General features: G+C 42.9%; 1 protein-coding gene across 1 annotated transcript; it reads left to right on the top strand.

Moving 5' to 3' along the window:
* Positions 1-8,822: 8,822 nt before the first annotated feature.
* On the top strand, positions 8,823-22,748 carry st3gal2 (ST3 beta-galactoside alpha-2,3-sialyltransferase 2). The gene is made up of 8 exons (XM_085780459.1): positions 8,823-8,827; positions 9,792-10,512; positions 17,077-17,136; positions 17,572-17,705; positions 20,078-20,257; positions 20,742-20,787; positions 22,101-22,220; positions 22,372-22,748. Exons 1-8 carry the CDS (start codon positions 8,823-8,825, stop codon positions 22,543-22,545), a joined length of 1,440 nt encoding a protein of 479 aa, XP_085636585.1. The 3' UTR covers positions 22,546-22,748.
* The last annotated feature ends 354 nt before the right edge of the window (positions 22,749-23,102 follow it).

Here is a 23,102-nt window from a genome sequence, read left to right on the forward strand (position 1 = left end):
CTCCGTGTTTCAGCACAGCGAGTGCCATCAAAGTCAAGGATGTTCCCCTTAAATATATTGAGACACAGACATAAGAACGGAATTGTTGCGGAAGTATTTTCCTTGAGTGGTTTTCTGGAAGACAGAAAAGGAGGCTTTTAGAAGGAGGTAATGTTGACGGTGATCCGCTTCCATTTGAAATATCAGCAGGACTCCTTAAAACTTTGAAATCATCAGCATGATGATACTTTTTAGTTTTCTAGAGGTCAAACATATCCATTTGTCTTTACAAGCCTTTGCTTAATCTTTGATATACACATGAACGTTTTTGCATTTTATTGCAAGTTTTGTAGTAAACTTTGTGATTAATTGGGTGTTACGCCCCAGTGGGGGTAAAGAAAACCAGACCAGACAGCAATATTTCAAATGGTGTAACTTTACCTGTTCAGAGCTGGACTTGCAAAGCAATTGTGTGCATTATAATCACAACTGTAATCAATAATGACCGACAGAGGGGAGAGAGAGACGACAGTTAATGTTCTCAAGACAAAAATGTGCAGATAAAAGGGAAACTAATGGGGAGAAAGTGGTTTGCATAAGTGCAGGCAGGGAGAAGATGGGAGGATTGTATAACAGAAATATAGATCATTAAACTAACACTGTCCATTGAAACCTGTGTATGTGGCCTCTCTTATGAGATTTCACTGAAGCCTTTCTGTTGCCACAAGAAATAGGCAGCGAGAGAGAGAGACGTAGAGAGCAGCAGTGCATCAGGCACCAGGAACGACCAAAACGGCTGCAGATATTTGTTTCTTACTTGCACAGTCCACAGTGGAAAGAACAAAAGAAAGGTAGAAGCGGATGGGAAGTGGTGACAGGAATGTGCGACAGGTTTAGGGAATACATTTGAAGAGAGCAAAGAGAAGTGGCCTGTTTGAACCTTGAATGGTCAATGTATGAGCTGCTATTGACTGTTGCCAGAGCGATATATCTATCGCTCTGACTGTTGCTTCTGCTGTGAATGACACAAAAAAGGGGGGAAACGAGGTCAAGGATGGTGCACGATGGGGGATGCGACGTGTTATGCACCCGTAATAACGTCAACAATGTTTCATAGTCTTGAATCCAGTTCATGAGAGAGGTGGATCTCAGACAGCTTGTATCAGAAAAGCAGAAAGTGTAAAAGGTGGGTGGTGGTGGTGATGGTGGTGGTGATGGTGGTGGTGGTGATGGAGGAGGACGAGGAGGTTATGGGAGGTAATTGAAAAATATCATTAAACATGGTCAGTGCTGTGATAACAGCTGCGATTAACAGATGTTTCTATAGCGGCGTTTTGCTGATGGTGAATTTAAAATTGATGATGAGAGGAAAAAAAAAAAAGATGCAGTTCGACTGACAAGGTTTGACTCATCCAGGCAGCTTAATGGCAGGTTAGCAACAATGTGCTTAGTAAAAGCAGCAGTTAAAGTGAGTGATTAAAGTAATTGAAGGGTGTAATTAAACCTGGTAGCAAAATCACAGTGTTGTAGTGGGTACACTGTGTGCATGAAAAGTATATTGTGCATATTCCATCAATATTTTATGACGTCCCCCAACCTGGCTAAGGTTTTCTTCTACAAACCCTGTTATTGTGAATGACGATGTAAATCTGTGAAAATAACCAGGGGGTCACTGACAGACGCTGCATATTTCTGATAATCACAGACAGGATTTTATGGAGTTGTCACAGCAACATTTTTATTTTCCCCTAGTGTCAGTCGTGACTGTGAGGCACGCTTTTCACATTACAGAGTAATCCACCAGGAATGTGTAATTTTACATATTTGATTAGCCAGCAGCTCATGTGCCTGCCTCGCCAGATGACATTGCAAAAGTTGAGCCTGGATCAACTTTTAACCAGAGCCCCTTGTGTTGGCACCTTTACACTGCTGCACTGCACTCACTGGTGGACTGGCCTCATTCAAATGAATGTGAGTGCAGCATTTTTTTCACCCAGCAGTGCTAAAGTGGATCTGAACACGTCCTTTGTCTTGTTTAGCAACAATGGAGCTTTATGTAGGGCACAGAGAGGTAATCTTTCCATGGTGCATCGTGTTGACTTATAGAAACATATAAAACTCATCCTTTAAAGAGGAACTATGCAGGATTTTTAGTTTAACTCTGCTACATTTTTACCTCAGTTAAACAGCTTTGGCGTAATTGTAATGGTTTAATAAATGACTTCTAACTTGATACGAGGGAGAATGGAGGCTGTCTGCCTTCTACCTCGCCTCTCTTGGCTGAAAACCAACGTTGCAAGATCAGAGCCGCCGACCCGGTGTCCCAGCTCTCGTCTCTGCTGCACCACGATACAAACATGCCCGTAACCCGTAATCTCTTGTTTATGACAGATAAGACTACACAAATATACACCTTGTAACATCATATATGATATTTAACACTATGAACCGCTCTATTGATTGATTTCTCGTCAGCTTTGTTGGAAACAAATGCACGGCTTGACCGGAAAAACAGCACAAAAAGTGACGAGACTTGCATAGTTCCTCTTTAAATGGATAACAGTACGTTACACACAACATTCACATGTTCAACTCGTGGCTGCTGCATCCCTCTGAAATGTCGTTAGTATTATTGTCACATTTGGAAAAACATAAGCCTGTAATTATACTTATTTACCAAGGAGTACAGACTTGGAGTGAGTGTAGGTTTTCATCCTCAGTAATGTGGCACTCGCTGTGCTGCAGCAGGTCACATCACATGGGGTAAAATTGCTGCCGTCATTGTCAGAACTGTCTATCACAGACGTATGTGTGGGCTTTGTACCACAGAGTGCCTGAAAGCCACTTGCATGGAGATAGATTTGCACTTAACTTAAGCCTCTGTTCCGTCTTTAGACAGGCTCACATGAAGAATAAAGAGAGGAGGTGAGACACTCAATAGACTGAGGGCAACACAGACCAGAGTGAAAAGACAGAAAATTTCTGACACATGCTAAAAGCCATTGTTACAAGAGGAAAGGCTGGCACGAGGGTCTAGGGTGATAATTGCTTATACTGTAAAAGTGTGATGGCATCGAAAACCCAGGAATATGACAGCATGACAATGGGTTTGTTCATTCAAGGCAATTTCCGACACTGATTATTGAAATACCAATGTATGTATGCCTACATTTGCCTGAGGATGAGGCTGATTTGCTCTTTAATTTAAAGGGATAGTTCACCCAAAATTCAAATTTCACTCATTATCTACTCACCCTCATGTCGACTAAGGGCTGGGAGAATTTTCAGAGCCATCTGTGCCTTCTCGGAGTTACGGGGGGGTCCGCGCAGCAGTATTTGTCCATATAATGGTTGTGAATGGTGCTCACTTTTCTTCTTCCAAAAAGACACACCAAAAAACATCCAAATACCTCCATGCTGCTCGTCTGTAATGTCCCTCTTGTATTGAAGCCCCGACATGAGAAATTGTTCCAAAAAAAATTAAATAAGTCTATATTTTAAGCTTGTTTGTAGCAGAAGCTCCCAGTGTCTCAGTTCACTGCTCTTCCTGTGTGACCGGCGGAACAATTTCTCATGTCGGGGCTTCAATACAAGAGGGACATTACAGATGAGCAGCATGGAGGTATTTGGATGTTTTTTGGTGTGTCTTTTTGGACGAAGAAAAGTGAGCACCATTCACAACCATTATATGGACAAATACTGCTGCGCGGACCCCCCCCCCCCCCAGTAACTCAGAGAAGGCACGGAGGATTCTGAAACTTCTCCCAGCCCTTTATCGACATGAGGGTGAGTGAAATTTGAATTTTGGGTGAACTATCCCTTTAATAGTTTTATTGTATAACTTTACCCATCCTATAGTCAGACTGAATTATACTGTAAGTCACTTACTTTGTACATTTAACATTAATATTCAAACTTTCATTTCATTTCCAGTAACTGGTTGGATTGATTGGTGCAGATAATGTTGCTGTAGCGTTGACCTTTACACATCAGTCCCACTGTTGTTTACATGTTGTACATGTTGTCAGAAATCAGCAATCACCTCTCTCTCTCTCTCATTTTGCTTAGTGTATCTTCAATCAATATAGTGTATTCTGCCTTATACCTTTGACACAAAGCGCTGATCGCTCACCGAAGCTGCTCTGGTTTGTGCCAATGAACTGTGTACACAAGGACACAAAGTGGTCACGACAACACAAGGCTGGATGGATCACAGCCAAAGTTGTGCATTTTAAAATGTGTTGATTTTGTCTGAGATTTTTAAAAAAGGAAAGAAAAATATGAAGATAATTGTAAAATGCAAAACGTTGGAATCAATAACTTGCCAGGGCGATAATCAGTCGACTCCCAAAAGCAGACAGTGTCTCAGAGGGAACAGGAGCAAAGTGAGTGACAGTTTAAAGTGGTTCGATCCTGTTAAATAGGGAAACGTTACCATTCAGGAGGCAGAGGGATTTACAGAAATTGGACAGAATACAAAACACAGAAGTCAAACTCAGATTCTGAAAGCTACTCCCCAGGTGCATAAATGTATTAACATCTAGACAGGAGATGCCTCTGAGCTGATGAAAAATTATATTTAGAAGGGAAAGGCGAAAGGAGCGTTTGTTCAGTGAGAACCTGATGAGATGAATCATGTCACAGAAGATTTCTCTCAAGGACGTTACGGATAACAGTGGGAATACAGTGGAAAAAACTGACAGCTGTTTCCATTAACAGCTGCCATAGCCAAGAATTATCTGCATTTGTCTTTTGCTTTCTCAAAAAATGAATAATGAACACAATAAAAAATGCTCTCGGTTGCATTGGGAGCATTTCTTATTATACCGAAGGGGCAGAGGCGAGCTTCACGCTCAAATTAATTGTACTTCAGTGACAAATGGAAGGAATGCTAACAAGCCATTACACCGAGTTTGAAGTAATGAACAATTTACCTCAAGTCTCAACTGCTGTGAAAAGCTAATGTCTTTAATTCATATTATAATTCTGCAGTGTCTTAGCACTCAGAATACAACTGTAGTAACATCACAAGCTCTTTGTGTTTGTGTGCACCTGTGTTGTTTGTCTCCGCACTTTAACACCCAGAGGACATTCAGTGACAATGGCAACGTTATGAAAAAAAAAAAAAAAACCTCACCTGGAGAGGTATAGCACTACCACAGTTTGAGCAACTCTCTGACATGGAAGACTTGATATATAGAGCAAATATAGAAACAAAGGATGAAAAAAAGAAACATTTCAGCTGAAGGAAAGTCTGTCCCAATTCTGTGGCATTGATTAGAGGGGTCAGGGCTGGGGACTCTGTGGTTTTGCGTTGTCATTAACAACCCTGCATGGTTTGCTGGCTGCTATGGCAATGCGTCAAAAATAGAGTAGTGGAAGATAATTGTTCAGTGCAGGGTGGGTGGATAGGTTTGTAGGAAGGAAGTGCGGTAGCTCGTCTCCACAGAGTAATCAGATGTAAGCACTTTCACCCGTCCCTCTCAGGCAAATTAGTTTCTCTTATTTACTACACAACTGACATGAAAGGACGACGATGGTGAGGCAGTTTTGGAAAAGTAGAAGAACTTTTTGACTGTTTGATCAGAAGGAACTTTAATTTAATTTATTGGTTTATTTAACAGGGACAGTGCAACACTGACAGGCATGTTACAGGCAACCTAAGATCCAAAAAAACAATTAAGCAATGCATTAGAATACAGCTGAAATTACATATCAATTTACCTAAAAGCTCATAATAACAGATAAGACATGTACATAACAACGTGTATTTTCATTTAGTTTAAACTAGGACTTTCAACAACAGTAAAAAGAAGATCAAAAAATGACCATCCACGCCAATATAAAGTTCAAGGTCAACTTTATTATCCTCAGTGAGGAAACTCATGTGGTCCAACACGCCAATGTCCAACATATAGATTAAAAAAAAGAAGAAACAAACACACTCGCACCAACAAAACTGTCCTACACGATGCAAAAGAAAACAAGGCAATCTATAAAAACCCTAAGAACAAGCACACACGCACACACACTCACTCACTTCCTCCTTTCATGCAGGCAAACACATGCCTCAATAATGATTAATAATTTAAAATGTACATCATTCACAATGTTTCAATTACATCTGTGCACTCTGGAAAACAGTTAAACGTTACATTACCTACTGTTAAACAGCCTGATTGCTCTTGGCACAAATGATTTACTGTATCTCACTTCTCCGAAACTTTAGATGGAGAGGATGAGTTTGATCACTGAGGCTCTGACAGGCCTTTTTTTAATCAGCTCATTGTACAGCTGGGCTGCAGACACCTGATCAATCCCAATGATCCTGCTTGCCGTTTTAATCATAAAAGTCATTGCAGTTGTGATATCCATAATAAACAATGGCGATATGATTTCATTTGGTTCATTCCTGCTCTCCTGGTGTGCTATGATTCAATCAGCCAGTAGTAAATAAGCAAGGATTTATTCAGATAGTGCTCATTTTAAGTCTGGCCTATAGGGAGCATCCAAAAAAAAAGGGCTCCGGAAGACAGGTAGTTCCCTATGGACAAAATAATTCATGTGATGAGATGCACTGGGCTTCACCGAGTGGAACCTGATGGGCAATGACAAGGATTTTACAGGTAGCTCTAAATTGTACTGGAGAAAGGCCAATGGAGAGAAGACGTGCTGCAGCACATTTGTGGTTTTTAACTTCTCCAAATGGAAATAGGTTGACGGAGGAAGAAAAAAATCAAGAAATCTGATGTCAGTTTATTATGGGCTTGAGTGAATAGCTAGATGCATGAGATCATCTGGCACAGTAGCAATACACAGTACACAGTACACAGCAGCTATCGGAGGTGTCTGTATGGGAGGTCTCTGCACCTCTGTTTAGTATTCTGCCCGATTCTTTCAATCTGCGGCCTGTCAGTCTCCAGTATTTCCAATCCAACATGGTGACATTTTGAAATTTGTTCTGCACCAATCAACAGACACACAACAGGCCAGAGGAGAAGTTTGTTCCATGTTCGCCCCCCCCCCCCCGTCCCTCATGATGGACAGTGTGAAAGACAAACTGAGAAAGAAGAACGGGGATGGGTGGGGGGCGGCGAGACAGAAAAGGGGCTGCTGGAAAATACTGTAGGAAAATAGAAATGTTTGTGAGATGGGTTAGAGTGAGAGAGAAGAAGACTCAATATCTTACCAAGAATATTTGTCTTATTTCTAGTCAAAAACAAATCTCATTATACTTAAAATAAGACTCATCACATAAAAAGTAGCTTGTTTTTAGACACTTTTTTACTTCTTTCAAGCATATTTTCACTTAAAATAATCTGATAGTGGGACAAGTTTTTCTTTCTTATTACAAGCACAACAAAACTTGCTTTCACTGGCAGATTTTTCAACTTATTTCAAGTGAAATTTTGTTTGAAACAAGTGAAAATTATCTAAAAACAAGTAATTTTTTAGGTGATGAGTTATGTAAGTGGAAAGAGATTAGTTTTGACTGGAAATGAGACATTTTGACAAGAAATAAGACAAATATTCTTGGAAAGATTTTGAGTTTTTGCAGTGTAATGGGCAAAAAAAGGGAAGGCAAGAGAGGATCAAAGCGGAAAAGTGGTTAATGAAGGTACACTAATGGCAGTAAATGACAATCCGTCTGTTCTTTTTCTTTCTCTTTCTCTGCAGGTTTTCTGCTGAACAGGAAGCCAAACATCAGGACCAAGACAGAAGGACAAGGACATGTGTTAATGAAACAATCGCCTCACTGGGAGCTGTGATATTTCGGCTTTAGGCGGCCGAGTTACGTGTTAACACTTAGACGTTACTGCGGCAGAACTTCTGCAGTGCGACTCGGATGCGTGTGTGTGTGGGTGCAGGTGAGATAAGCAGGTGTTTACAGGGCATCAGATGAACACGGTGAGGGCAGGCAGCTGGCAGAAAGTGGGCACTACATGGGTCCTACCCTTGGATTACAGTTTAGCAGATTAGAGCTAAGCAGCGGTCGCCTCAAGCTCACCAGCCCCATGAAACCTTCGCCGCCAGCCAATAGGTCGTTCACAAACACACACGCTGGCACAGCTGTTGAACACAATTAAATTAGTGCAACTGGCAGACGGTGTGCAACCCAAGCTTAACTCCAGAAGCACATTATATCACCGGTATAACACACACATGCGCACTCTCCGGACTGCAGGACAGATGCTGCCCCTGCCCTTCCTGCCGTCATCCTCTCAAAGCCAGCTGGAGAGAAGATGAGATTTGGGGCTGATTGGTTTTGTTTTTTTTTTAATCGCACCCTCTGCACATCATCCATCCATCCACCACTCTCAACTTTCCTTGGCGCAGCCTCGACCCCGGACGAATGATCTTCTTAAAAAAACTTTCCGTCAGAAGAACGTCCAACAATCCGCTTGTGATGCTTTGATTATTTCCCCAGAAGTAATTTATACATTTATCTTTTGTCTCTCTTTTTCTTTCTTCGTTTTTTAATAATCCATTCCCATTGAGTCTCAGCAGGACATTGAAAGGATGATGATGAATTATCAACTCCTACGCTGACATCTAGAAGGTGATTGTGCTTTTATTGAAAGAGTTTTCTTTTTCTTTAAGATTTCATCATTCGCTGTAGAAAGAAAAAAAAAGAAAAGAAAGAGAAAAAAAAACCCTGAAAGTTTCATCCCAACTTTGAAAACTTTGTGTTTGAAGGAGTGCGAAGAGAAACGGCACCAGAAAGAGTTCTTTAAACTCGACGTGCTAATAGGTCACGGACAGACTCAGTGAGAGACAGACACTGATGGACTGAGAGGTTGTTCAGGAGGAAAGGACAGACCTTGCGACAGACAAAAGACTAAATGAGGTGAGCCTGGAGAGAAACGCAAGGAGAGCAGAAAAACAAGGATACTGAGAAAACAGCAGACAGCAGAGGAAATTGTGGCAGAGAAGAAAAGAAAGCAAAAAACCAAAAAGAGAAGAGAAGAAAGGTATCGTCTTTGTTGTGGATGGCAAGGGACGTGATGGAATACCCTTCAGGCCAAACCTCCTCCCCTGTACTGCTCTTCCTCCTCCCTCTCCTCCTCCCTTCTTCCCTCCCTCTCACCACTGCTCTCAACTAGTCTGCCAGCCTTTCTTTGGCTAAGTCGCTTCAGTGCAACGAGAGAGAGACAGAAAAGAGAGAAAGCAGCGCGCCGGAGCCAAGCTCACCATTCACACAGATGGCAGCGAGAGCAAGAAGGACCTGCTGCATCCAGCCACTGGGTTTGACTGAGGATGGACACTGCGGTTAGTGACAACAACAAGAGGGAAGGGACAAGAAGACAGAAGTGGACGCAGAGACACAGAAGGTGAAGTTGGAAAGTAAAAAAAAAAAAAAAAAAAAGAACAAGAAGAGGGAGGGAATGAACAAATGACAGGAAGGTGGGAAAAGCTGAGGCTGTGCTGCTCGAAGCTGAAGGAGAGATCACCCCGCGTGGAGAAAGCAGAAGACTTGTGAAGCAGTCAGACTCCAGCTGTGTGATTCAGCTGTGACTCCTGCTTTGTGTGTGTGTGTGTGTTGTGTGTGTTGTGTGTGTACCAAGACATTGCTGTGTTATACGAGCACATAGCTGTGGCTGCGAGAGGGAGGGAGACAGAGGATCCAGCGGGAGATAAGAAGAAAGCGTTGGAGCATCGCTGAGTGCACAGCTTGACTGTGAGACAAATTGACTCTGACACATTGTCTTGGGTCAGAGTGTGTGTGTGTGTGTCTGTGAGTGAGTGTGTGTGTGTGTGTGAGTGTTTCACTGCTCTGATATAGTGGGTAATCTTGTGGTACGGACTCGTAGGCAGGAGGGCGTCCCAATCACGCCGACCAGACCTTGGTGGTCGTTGCACGGAGGAGGAGGAGGAGGAGGAGGAGGAGGAGGAGGAGGAGGAGGAGGAGGAGGTGGTGGTGGGCTGGGGACAGTGGCAGGCCCAGGGGTGGGGGCATGGCCGTGGGGGGGCCGCATCCCGTCCTCCACCCTGCACCGGGACAGGCGCTGGGGCTGGGGGTCCTGGGGCGGCGGGGGTCCATCCAGGGGAGCTCCCAGACTCTCCGAGTTCAGGCCCTGGCTGGGCGGAGGAGGCGTGGCGTGGGCGGCGGCGGCGGGTGGAGGTAGTACAGGAGGAGGAGGAGAAGGAGGAGAAGGAGGAGGAGGAGGCACGACGGAGAAAGGAGGCCGGGTGAGATGTTCCCGCAGGATCTGGGTTCTCCTCGGTTCGCTGGTCCTCGTCTTCCTCACCTCGCTCTTCTTCTCCGTGTCGCTCCGCGGCGGCGTCAGCTTCAACTACCTGGAGCCGCCCGGGTGGGAGGAGTCGCGGCGGGTGAAGCTGGTGCCCAGCTACGTGGGCGCTCACCGCCTGTCGCCGGCCGACACCTCGCAGCAGAAGACGTGCGCCTGCCCGCGCTGCGTGGGCGACCCCGGCGTCTCCGATTGGTTCGATGAGAACTACGACCCCGACATCTCACCCGTCTGGACCAGAGACAACGTCCAGCTGCCCTCCGATGTCTACTACTGGTGGGTGGTAAGTACCCGTCTCGTATCTCTTTTTTTTTTATAATTCAAAGTTTTTATTATTTTTTCATTATTGCAACAGACACAACGAACATCAAACACAACAGACAAAATGGAGGTCAAAAATAGCAATAATAGAAAAAGTAAAATTTAAAAAAATATAAATAAAATAAAAAGTAAGACAGGCAGGTAATAAATAGGCAAAGGCAGGCAAATTAACACATCTGTCTACCAAAACTATCCCATTTTTCTTTTATCATATCATTTTCACAATTTAATCTCCCCACCATCTTCTCGCATGCCACAGTCGGGGAGCTTGGGCTTCCTTCCAACACCTCAGAATAGTCTGTGCCCGTCTCATATCTCTTTTTTTATAATTAAAAGTTTTTATTATTTTTTCATTATTGCAACAGACACAACGAACATCAAACACAACAGACAAAATGGAGGCCAAAAATAGCAATAATAGAAAAAGTAAAATTTAAAAAAATATAAATAAAATAAAAAGTAAATTAACTAAAAATAAGACAGGCAGGTAATAAATAGGCAAAGGCAGGCAAATTAACACATCTGTCTACCAAAACTATCCCATTTTTCTTTTATCATATCATTTTCACAATTTAATCTCCCCAACATCTTCAACATCATGCCACAGTCGCCATCATCTGTTTTCCACATACTCAGTGTGGGAGCTTGGGCTTCCTTCCAACACCTCAGAATAGTCTGTGCCCGTCTTGTATCTCTTGACCTGTCTGAGTTTTGCATCCAATATAGTTGTGTAAAGTGGGAGGAGCTTCTGTTTTCTTTCAAACATTTATGTAATTGGCAACAGTTTAAATTATTTAATTCTATAGAAATCCTGCATTGTTTTTCATTTTACACCTCAGCGCCTCAGTCACCGTTGCTGCTGCACAGAAGAAGCCAGTCGGAGGCACGAATCAGAGCTGGAGAGAGAACTCAGAGTGCTTTGTTGTTGAATTTGTGAACCAAACATGGCACCAGAGTTGCTGAAAACATCCAAAGCTGATCTGAACGGATTTTAGGCTGCAGACTGTGTTTTCTCAACACTGTCATTTTTAGCCCCGGTCCACTGTTAGTGGTGCATAAACCAAACTTCAAGCTTAGTGATTGGTATGATGTAATGCACACAGGGAATCATACAACAGGCTTTTACCTTCTTAGTTATTTTCAAAGAAACTGATATTTTCCTTCATATCTGTAAATATCATATACTTTATTTAACCAAATACCACATGTAAATCATGTAATGTAGTCTATAGAAAAATGAATGGGGCTTTTCCCTTTAACCGAAATAACTCCTCCTGCTTAACTATAGTGCATATTTAATGTGTAAATCAGTTTGGCCCACAGACTTTGGTTTTCCAATTTATCATTGAAAACAATACAATAATGAGACTCCATGGTACACTAGAATTGAGTGTGCCTCAGAAACCTATACAAAACCAAAGTTTTGCAATGTTTTCGCCATGTCTGCAACAAATAAACACTTCACATGTGTGTGTTTGTATATGGTGCAATATAGGGGGTGGCAGTCAGTCACGTGGACGAAATGAATTTAATAGAGCACCAACATAGGGGCAGTAATGCATCGTAATCGCATATCTCTCCCTCCATCCTCCTCATCCTCCCTCCAACCAATCCCCTCTTGCAAGTACTACATGCTCCTGATGTATCCCTGCCAGACATATGTAATGGTGTTAGCGAAGAAGTGGAACATTACAGAGTTGGCCACTGGGCTTTTCTGAAACCACAACTGAGTAATGACTAAAAACTGAAATAAATACATCCTCAGAGAGTGCGAGCAAGAGATAGAAAGTACTTAATTAAAGAAATTCCACTATTAACATCCCGCCTCAGTGTATGTGTGCGTGTGTGTTTGTCTTTGAGGGTGAGTTTCAATTGCTGTGGATGCTGTGCACTCATTTGTGTGCGCAATAGCACTTGAAAACCTAAATGTATTGTGTTTGTGTGAGCGTTTTCAGTATTATCCTGACCTGAGCATTGTGCGGTGTCCTTCGGATACTGCGTTGAAACAGGCACTGCTGTTAGTCCTGCAATGAAATGGCAGAAAGCTGCAAACACAGGCCAACAGCTGCCAAGTCATTAGGTCACACTGCAACAGGGACGAGGGGGGAGGAAAGGAAGGAGAAATAAAACAGAGGAAGAGAAGACAAAGAGAAAGGAGAGGAAAGGAATAGGGGAGATCAAATATAGGAGGAAGCAGACACATGGAAGACAGGAGCACGGGAGTGGTGCAGTGTGGAGAGAGAAATGAAGTAGATAAATATGGAGTAGGAGGATAGAAACTGCAAGGAGGGAACAAAGGGTACATGTAAACAACAACAAACTAGAACAACAACAACTTCTGCTCCCTCTTATTCTGTATGAGAGAGAACACATACACTGATACTGTATTTGCATGGAGTAATCTGGTTCTTACATGCATGCATTTGGGAAAGAGCATCGAGGGAAAGAAAGGTCTGCATTCATAAAGACCAACAAGTTATTACCATCCACAGGGGTAGTACCTGTTGGCTTTGAAATACAACTTTACTTCAACTTGTTTTATTTCAGTGTCAGAGAGAAGCAGACCTTTGTCTGGGCCGTACCGGGGACATGACTCTATTTCTAATGCCCCATTTGCCAGATGTGCCTCATGTTTCTCTGCTGAGTTTCAGCCCAGAGAGATTCGCATCAGGGCTCTATATGTCGGTCCAAAGTAAAGGTAATGTGCAAAGGTAAAGGGGAGTTCAAGTGTTCGCTGCTGGCAATGAGCAGACAGAATAATGTGGCTGTTTCCTGGCAACACTGATGTTCAGTGAGATGTAGCTATGTCACCGCTCACCAGTCAATTATTTGCTTTTCTCTTCATCTGAGAGAAATTCTTCAGCCCAAAGTGGTTTAATTTTAAGAACCTCAACCAACTCACCCAAATAAATTCACCTGTGTTCATACCCCCCCCCCCCCCATTGATTTGCACCCAAACCAGTCAACCAACACCGATCACGCATACCATTATGACCACTGACAGGTGATATGAATAACACTGAATAACATTTCATCATGGCACCTGTTAGTGGTGTGTGGGATATATTAGGCAGCAAGTGAACATTTTGTCCTCAAAGTTGATGTGTTAGAAGCAGGAAAAATGGGCAAGTGTGAGGATTTCAGCAAGTTTGACAAGGACCAAATTGTGATAGAGAGGTGTCAGAATACACAGTGCATCACTGGGCAGGTGGTCGTAATGTGATGGCTGATTGGTGTATGTTTTTTTTAAATCATTTTCAGACATGTCATGGGTATCGGTTAAGGATTTCAGCCTTTCTATGCACGTTGTCTTTTACTCAGTAAAAATAAAAACAGAAAAATATGTGAATAAGAGGCTTTATTATGAAAAATTCAGCTGTCTTAAAATCCCATCTTTTAGATCAGGCTTGAGGGGGATGGAGATGAATATGCAGAGCAGCAATCTGGGTGGATAAATGTACAAAATGAGCTAATGCTATACTCTTCTCAGTTGTTAGTTATATATGCATGAAACCAAATTTATATTCGGGACCAGCAGCGTCCAATAACAGTGAGTCTGTGATTTCTATGTATTGATAGAATAAGCAATGAATAAACATAACTAATAAATACAGTGCAGTGCAGTGATTAAAATTAGAGTGGCATGTTTAAACAGAGCAGAGCATTTAGCAGAGCAGCAGTCTAAGTGCAATCAATGAGGTAATATAGAGTCTGTCAGTCTGACAGCCTCTGGGTAGAAGCTCGTCCTGTATCAGTTACACCTGGAAGTTACTAGGGGAAAATATTTAATAACAAGAAATCATCACAATAAAAATGTGTGTATATTGGTTTAAATGAGTAAAATAGAAGTTTGTTTATTTGAAAGTAGGTGTCAGGAGGCTTATATTTTAGGAGGCAGAGGACAGCTGAGAGGAAGGAAGCAAGGCGGCGCACGGGCCATGGCTGCCAAAAATTAGTAGCCTCTGAACAACAGCGGTGCAGCGTGCCAAGCCAGCTCTGGCATCACGCTGAGAGTCAGAGACAAGGAGGCAAAGGATGGAGGGATCAAGTAGGATGGGGAAAAAACAGAGGAAGGGGGGAGGGAGGGAGGGAGATAACAGCATGAGAAACAAAGTTAGAGAAAGAGAGAGAGTGAAGGAAAGTAAAGGAAAGATTTAGTGGTCTCAAATCGGCACTGATGAGCTGCATGGTGCACAGGCGTCCCGGAGAGACAAAGAGATGAAGAAAGACAAGAGGAGGAGGAGAAACAAAGAGGAGAGCAAGGGAAATTAAAGAGAAGGAATTAGACATGAGGGCAAGGAGACTGCTGAGAGCATGTATGAATGAAAATGCAAGCGAACGAGATCTGTGTGTGTGTGTGTGTGTGTGTGTGTGTGTGTGTGTGTGTGTGTGTGGGGACAGAGGCGAATTAAGGCCGATGGTGGGTGAAAAGGAAGCGGTGACAAAGGAGTGGGAAAATGAAGATTGCTGTGTGGGAGAGGGTGAGAACAACAGGAAGGGAAAAAAATATGGTTAGAGAGAGGAACGGCTATGTGCTGGCTGCCAATATCCTGGTGAAAACTTTTGTGTGAGAGCGCGTTTTTGTTTTGGGGGGGAATGTTTTTTGTGCGTGCAGGTGCTGTCTTTCTCTCTCTTCGCACGCGTGACTGCACATTGTGTTTGTGTGGTTTGGCAAATGCTCAAACTGGAACAAGAATTTTTTTTTTTTTTTTAATTGGATGGGTTTTTTTTTTTTTTTTTTTACTTTTGTTAGTCACTGCTACTATGTGTCATCGTTTCTCCTTACACCCCACAATGAAGCAGCTCAGAGCATGATCTAAAATTAAAATAAAGAAAGAGACACACATGAGACAAAGCAGGGATACATATTTTTACGCTCGACTGTGAAGTGAACATCTTCCTTCTCAACATTTCATGCCTCCGTAGATCAAAATCACTCTGTCAATCTGAAGTGACTCGTGTCTGCCTCAGGACAAGTTCACAGATTTTCATGTCTGTCTTGAATCAATAGTCGACTGCCCACACGAACACTGAAATAGGTTTGGCTATAGCTGGAGCCGTTCCTCTTGCTCATGCAGGCCATTTGAATATCCCGTCTCGGTGTCAGTGAGGTGTTGGTTTCTTCCAGAGTTGGTCCGAAATGTATTCTGAAATTTCCTCAATTGTTAAATATGCATTAAAGTACAGACGTGCTAATGTGTTATCATTGTATTTCTTAAAAAGTCAACTGGAAAAATCCAAGGTAAACTCACAAAAACAGAAGTAAATGAGATAAAAACGAGAAGGAAAAAAAAGTCTGCTGGTGTAATGTTTGTTGCCTGCAGGTGGTGCATCTATTGAAGAGCAAATATCCTTCTGGGGTGTAGAGATGGTTTCTGTAAAGGCAAAGGGCAAAGGCGAGTCATTCTCTGTTTCTGCAGTGTCTTAAACATCTTATAAACATCTAATATCCCAGGGCTCCCAGTGTATGAAAAGCATAATGTTTTTTTTTTTTTTTTTTACATTACACATAAATCAAGATATCAACGAACTGTGCATATTTTTCCACTCTAAAAGGCTTGAATCTTCTAAAGAATCCTCTTTATCATTTTCACTGTGATTTATTCATTGCCTCTCGCTGCCCAGATAGATTATTTCTCTGTATTTGCTTTAATATCCACTTTAAATGAAGTGACCTTTTAAGCTTAAACACTTAAATGGTTTTTATTGTTTTCAGACAAGATGTTCAACAGTGCATTAAACACACTCTCACAGAGCCCAGAGAGAAAGTCTGAATCTGAAATTTTCTTGTCTAATGGCTGCACATTTATGGTGTTATGTATCCATGAAACCTTTTCAGAGCTGGGAACAAAATTAACCACAGTATCATCTTAACCCCCACCTTTTTTTTCTAGCTTTATCTCCTGTTCTTTCATATCTGCTACTTCTTCTTTTTTTACGTCTTTATCCACCCTCTGTTAATTAAGGAGAGCCTTGTCGTCACTTGTTTGTCCCTCTTAGCAGGATAGAGGGTCTTTTTTGGTCATCTCACTGTTGTTGGAGACGGATGATGTGAAAGAAATCATGAAAAGACACAAAGAAACTTGAGCACCCCGTATGTGTAGGTGTAATTTTTTAGAGTTTATGGGCAGAGAAGCAACCACACAAGCAAAAAAAACAGCACTTCTTGCTTTCCTTTTCACATTTTTGCCATTTCCTTCACTGTCATCTGATTTTTTCCCTCAAATTCAGCTTGTTTTTGACATGTGGACAGCACTGCCCCTGCTCCTCTGACCACAGCTCACCCAGTCTGACTGCATCCCGTCAGTCTGACACATGGCTGTCACCTACGCACACACACACACACACGGTGCAGGCACAAGCACCTGCTTATTTGCACATGAATGCAGGCAAATGCATGCATACACACGTACATTGGCGCTCTGAAAGTAACTAAATTTAAAGTCTGTTGTCAGATCCAATTTGTCTGCGGAGGAGAAACTACACATCCTAACCATGCTGTCTCTCTCCCTCCCTCTCTCTCTAGATGTTGCAGCCCCAGTTTAAACCCCACAGCATCCAGCAGGTGCTGCTGCGGTTGTTCCAGGTATTTTGTATTATTAATTCATCTTTCCATTACCGTTGTGCTTTCAAGTCAGCCAAGTCATTACTTTACACTCTTGGGGCAGAGACTGACAGGAGCAGATTTCTTTATTAGACATCAGGTTTATCAGTGACCCAGCTCATTGCTTTTGAGTGTTATTTTTTATTTCCATTCTGGCTCTCAGTTCAGCATCATGGTTTGACGTTAGGCTGGATGTTTAGATATCTCAGTCTGGCTCCCTGGGGGCAGAAAGGGCTTATGTATTTTTCATGGAAGATCTCATGAAGAATTCACCCCAGAATTGAGTGCAGGATGTATTTTTACAATCAGGCCTGAGCTGCAGGTTTGGTACTAATTTCGCATCTGTTGGTGTTTACAGAGCTTGGTGTCCTGAACGTCACTTCCTGTAAACCTTGAGTTTGTTCTGTCCTACTGCAGGTGATTCCTGGAAGGTCGCCGTACGGCTCGTGGGATCCCGGGCGGTGCCTGCGCTGCGCCGTCGTGGGGAACTCTGGGAACCTCCGCGGTGCCGGATACGGGGCCACCATTGATGGACACAACTACATCATGAGGTGAGAGGGGTATAGATGAAATGGATAAAAGGGAAAAAAAGGAAAAGCTAGCAGAGTGGATGAAGGACTGCACCAGACGGACTCGATAGATGAAGACAAAGTAGACGCCAAGACGAATAGGGGAAGGAGGAGGTGGGATAACTGAAGAAAGGGGGGGAAGAGAGTTAGTGAGGAGAGCACTATACTGTTACAATGCTGTATGTCTCATTAAAGTTACATCATCTAAACTTTGTGTGTTCGTGTGCACCAGTCAGAGATGCACTTACATGCACTCACAGATAGACGATAGCGTTCTTTATTAAGCCGAAAGGGAAATTGCAGAGTAAAGAGGCAGACAGCTGATCTGTGCATCTGATATACTATATTTAATCTGACTGTTTAATGCTGTCTGCTGTTCAGCTCTCTGATTGGTCAGGAGAGGGGTCACCTGGTCTGAGCAGGGTCATCATCACAGAGAGGTTTAGGTCTGAAGAAGCTGAAAGGCATAGATTGTCTCTCTCTCTCTCTCACACACACACACACACACACACATGCACGAGGCACATAAATCCTTTTGTGTCAGCTTCTTCCCCCGGCCGTTGTCATGCAGCTCTGATGAATCACAGAGGGTGATTGTTGTCAGTTGGCATGAGCACACACACACACAGCTATATGTGATTTCCTGCAGCGGTTGGTTGTGCGTACGTCGAGGCCATGTGCTGCTGGTGCCGTGAAAGGAACGACTCGTATTTCTGTGCACTGGAGCCATTTGCTCGCGTGGGCAGCCTCCGACAACCTCCATCTCCCATTTTTCTTTCCCATTACTGTGGTTTGATTCCCATTTGCTCTTAACACTCAGGTTGGCCCACTGCAATCCCACTCACCCACCCACCCACTGTCTGTCTGTCTGTCTGCCTTTTCACTCCTGCTATCTGAGCAAGCATCTGTTTTTATTCGCTAACATATGGTTAGGGGCACTCAGCGGCCATTTTTTCAGGTGCGTCTTCTTGTCGACAGAAAACGACTCACTCCTCCAGACAGTGAGTCACATTGAATGTAAATACAGCAGAGGTCCGCAGCAGCAGCACACAGAGAGCCAAGTGGTTCAGCTGCAGCCCAAATGAACATTACACCAGACAAAAATATGCTCATTATTCTATTTAATAAGATGTGCGACTGGAAAAGTCCTTATCATGAGGCGAGTTCGAGCTGTGAAGCAAACAGCAAGTAAACAAAGACTGTTGTTTGTGTATTAGCATACAACCCTGAACCAGATCATCTGTAGCAGCGCAGGAAGAATAAACTCAAAAGAGAGTAAATGTCCAACTGAAAGTCTGGCAATTATTTTCTGTTTTTCTTTTTCTTTTATGACATGTTGAGCAATCCTTCGTTCCCATGGCCCAAAAAGGGAGGAAAGTGAGATTTAAAGATGTTTCCAGACAGAGTCAGACCAGCCCACCAGTTTGTTGAGTGTATAATCAGGTGGCTATAAACACCTGATTGTAAATGAATCTTCTGTTGTCCTTCTGTTCCCTTCCTCCATCCTTCCTTCTTCCCTTCCCTTCTCTCTTCTTTCTTTCCACAATCCTTTTTCTCTTCCTTCTTTTGGTCCAACTGACCCTCCATCTTTCTTTCCTTCCTTTTCCCCTTCTTTCTTTCTTTCCTCCCTTCTTTCTTCCTTCCTAAAACAAATCTGCCCCCCCCTCCATCTTCCTTTCCTTCCTTTTTTCCTTCCTTCTTTCCACAATCCTTTGGACTGCCAAACAGAATTGCCCTCTGGGATTAATAAAGTTGATCAAATCAAATCAAATCCCGTTTCCCTCCCTCCCTTCCTTCCTTCTTTTTTTCCTTTTTGATCCAATCTATTCCCTCCCTCCATCTATCTTTCCTTCCTTCTTTCCTCCCATCTTTCTCTTTGACCTTCCTTCCTTCCTTCCTTCTTTTCCTTTGTCCTTCCTGCCTTCCTTCCTTCCTTCTTTCCCTTTGTCCTTCCTGTCTTCCTTCCTTCCTTCCTTCTTTACCTTCGTTCTTCCTTCCTTGACCCAGGTGGACAACAGAAGGGTTAAATTTACCTTGTTGTGTACTTGTATAAAGAGTCAGATTTGTGTTCGTGTCGTCTTGTCTGCAAATGGGCGGGGGGAAAAAATCAATAAATGTAGGTTTAACACATTGACATGAGTCTGATGTTGATCTTCTCATTTCTCAAAAATGTTGTGCTGCTCCTTCAAAAGCCGCTAAGCCAGGCTACAAGCTGGCTGCCCAAAGATTACAGGGACTACACGATGCCATCAAGCAGGGCTGAATGATACGGCTCAAATATTATCACAATTTTTTTTTTTTTTTGTATCATCACAACATTTTTATGCTGTCCCTCTCTCTCTCTCTCTCCCAAGGATAAACCTGGCCCCCACAGTGGGCTACGAGGAGGACGCGGGCAGCCACACCACACACCACTTCATGTACCCAGAGAGCGCCAAGAACCTGGCCGCCAACGTCAGCTTCGTCCTGGTTCCCTTTAAAACACTGGATCTCGTCTGGATCACCAGTGCTCTGTCCACCGGCCAGATTCGATTGTAAGAACACACACACACACACACACACACACACACACACACACACACACACACACACGCATACGCATGGATTAACACACATGTGAATGCACAGAAACATCAATCATAAATGGAATGATGAGCAGATTACGTGATCATATGTTTGCATGCACCATTTAATTGAAGTTCACACAGACACAAGTATAGTTTGAGGGCATAAATACATTTTCATTTCATCATGCACGCACACACACACACACACACACACACACACACACACCACACACACACACACACATACACAGCAGAGTTATTGGAGGCTAGAAAGTTACTGGGTTGGAACAATTTGTCAGCCGTCAATCATCCAGAATTCATAGCTGCAGCAATCACTTAAAGTGTTGATTGAATATGTTTAATCATTTCCCTCCCTCCCTCTTTCTCTCTCTCCACCACTCTGTCTCTCTCTCTCTCTCTCTCTCTGTCTCTCTGTCTCTCTCTCTTTCAGTACCTATGCTCCAGTGAAGCAGTTCCTCCGTGTAGATAAAGACAAGGTGCGAAATTTCAACATTATCAGCAATTACTGTCCTCCAATCACACACACACACACACACACACACACACACACACACACACACACACACACACACACACACAATAATATGCAAACACATTCATCTAAGGTGCGTTCAGGAAATAATATTCAGACGTCGTCACGTCTTGCACATTGTTTTATTTTGCAGCCATATGTTAAAGTTGTTTACATTCAATCCGTCCTTCATCAGGATGCCATAATGACAAAGCAAGTTTTGAAAAGTTTGCGAAGGTATTGAAATGAATTTAAGCCATATTAGCAAAAGACTACTAGATAATAAATTGTGTAAGAAATTAATACATTATGAATGCACTGTACTCACACGCTCACACTCTCACACACACGTGACGCTTCTTTGCTTCAATTATACCCTCCCTTCCCCATTGTTGATGAAGGATTACAGACAGATTATAAAGCTCCCCTTTGTTTTGAATAATCTTGTGCTTGCTCTTTAATCTGTGAAAACAAATAAACTCAAACTAATCCCCGCCCTGTGAAGACTTTGTGCGTAACCTCGCACAATCAGAGACACGGTTTTTAGTGTCTTTAGAGCCGACTCAGAAATATAGATTTATAAGATTTACTCCTCCACCGCGCGGCTCTAAGCAGCCTAAAGCCCTGAACATTTAGTTAACCAAAATAAATCACTATTCATGTGGTTAACAGTGCTTCTAATCTGCCAGAGCAATCAGTAATGTGGCAAAATCTCTTCTTGTTCAGTTGGACCTTTTGAACTTGCAGTAGTGGAACTATTTTCTTGGATTCATTTTTCATAACCAAAGATTATTTAAAAACAAATCCACATTTTGTGAGAATGACTTGTACCTTTCTCAAAATGAGACTATGAGGCAGTGGGGATAAAATACGATACGATACGATATGATACGATACGATGCGATGCGATGCGATGCGATGCGATACGATACGATACGATACGATACGATGCGATACGATACGATACGATACGATACGATACGATGCGATACGGTACGATACGATACGATACGATACGATACGATATGATGCAACATCTCCCAGGCAGCCCAAGATAAGGGGACAAAATGGCAGCATTTCAATTCTAGTAACCATCAGTGACACTAGTTTATATGTTCAACATCAACAATTTCATGGATACTGACGTTACCACAATCCTCAAGCACCTTTTAAGCTTCAACATCATGAGATTCTCAGTGGCATTTAGTGGCAAATTAACATATTACATACTGTGTATTACAGTGTTTTCCTTTCTCTGGATCTCTTTCATCCATCCAGGTTCAGATCTTCAACCCAGCTTTCTTTAAATACATCCATGACCACTGGACCCAACATCATGGGCGTTACCCCTCCACTGGCATGCTGGTGCTCTTCTTTGCCCTTCACGTCTGTGATGAGGTCAGTGTTTATTTTTCTCTTCTCTCCTTCAACACATACTGTAAATCCTTACACCGTGTTGAAACTGCACTTGCATCATATTCACCCAGGACAGACGCATGTGTAATAATAACACACGGGAACATACACACCCTTTGTCAATCCCCTCTAGGTGAATGTGTTTGGTTTCGGGGCCGACAGCCGGGGGAATTGGCACCACTACTGGGAGCAGAACCGCTACTCCGGAGAGTTCAGGAAAACCGGTGTCCACGACGCCGACTATGAAGCCCAGATGATCCAGCGTCTGGCCAAGGCTGGAAAAATCACCGTATTCCCTGGAAAATAACCAGCAAATCCACCCTGAGGTTTCACGTTAGAAAACTGGTTCGGCAACAGACACAATAGAAGCTGCCTAGAATGTGTTAGATATTCTCTCTTTTACTTAACCTACACCAGTTGAAGTAAACCCAATGCTTAATCCAGGCAAGATTAAACAACGTGAACTGTTACCAAAAAGTATTAATCCTTAAAACTTTCCCTCATATTTGGGAAATATCGGAGAACACAGCGTAGTCTTTTAGGAGCCAGAAACAAGGAACACATAGATCCATATGTAGTTGGGTTCAGGAGTTCAGCCTTAAATTAAACTATGAATTAACTGGCCAGCATCAGGAGTGAAAGACAACACCACAGATCTCCTTTTCCCAGGGCAGCTTCATCACAAATACCGACTCTGACTGTGTACAGCGCTGAGATGGCTGGAGAGGGAAAGATCTCGCAAATAAATATCCCACTTCTGGACTCGGTCCAGAGGAAATGTTCTTCTTGGCCGAGTGTTTAATCTCATCTGTTAACAAAAGGACAATATACTACATACTGCACCATAAGCATCTGGGGGGCTAT

This window comes from Trachurus japonicus, chromosome 6 (assembly GCF_045865225.1).
Source record: "Trachurus japonicus isolate A0001 chromosome 6, Traja_1.0".
Classification (NCBI taxonomy): Eukaryota; Metazoa; Chordata; class Actinopteri; order Carangiformes; family Carangidae; genus Trachurus; species Trachurus japonicus.

Bases quoted from the DNA above. Each gene is read 5' to 3' on its own strand.
- st3gal2 (XM_085780459.1), top strand. The intron at 17,706-20,077 runs GTGAGAGGGGTA...CTCTCTCCCAAG, and splicing joins GGACACAACTACATCATGAG to GATAAACCTGGCCCCCACAG. The intron at 20,788-22,100 runs GTGCGAAATTTC...TCATCCATCCAG, and splicing joins TCCGTGTAGATAAAGACAAG to GTTCAGATCTTCAACCCAGC.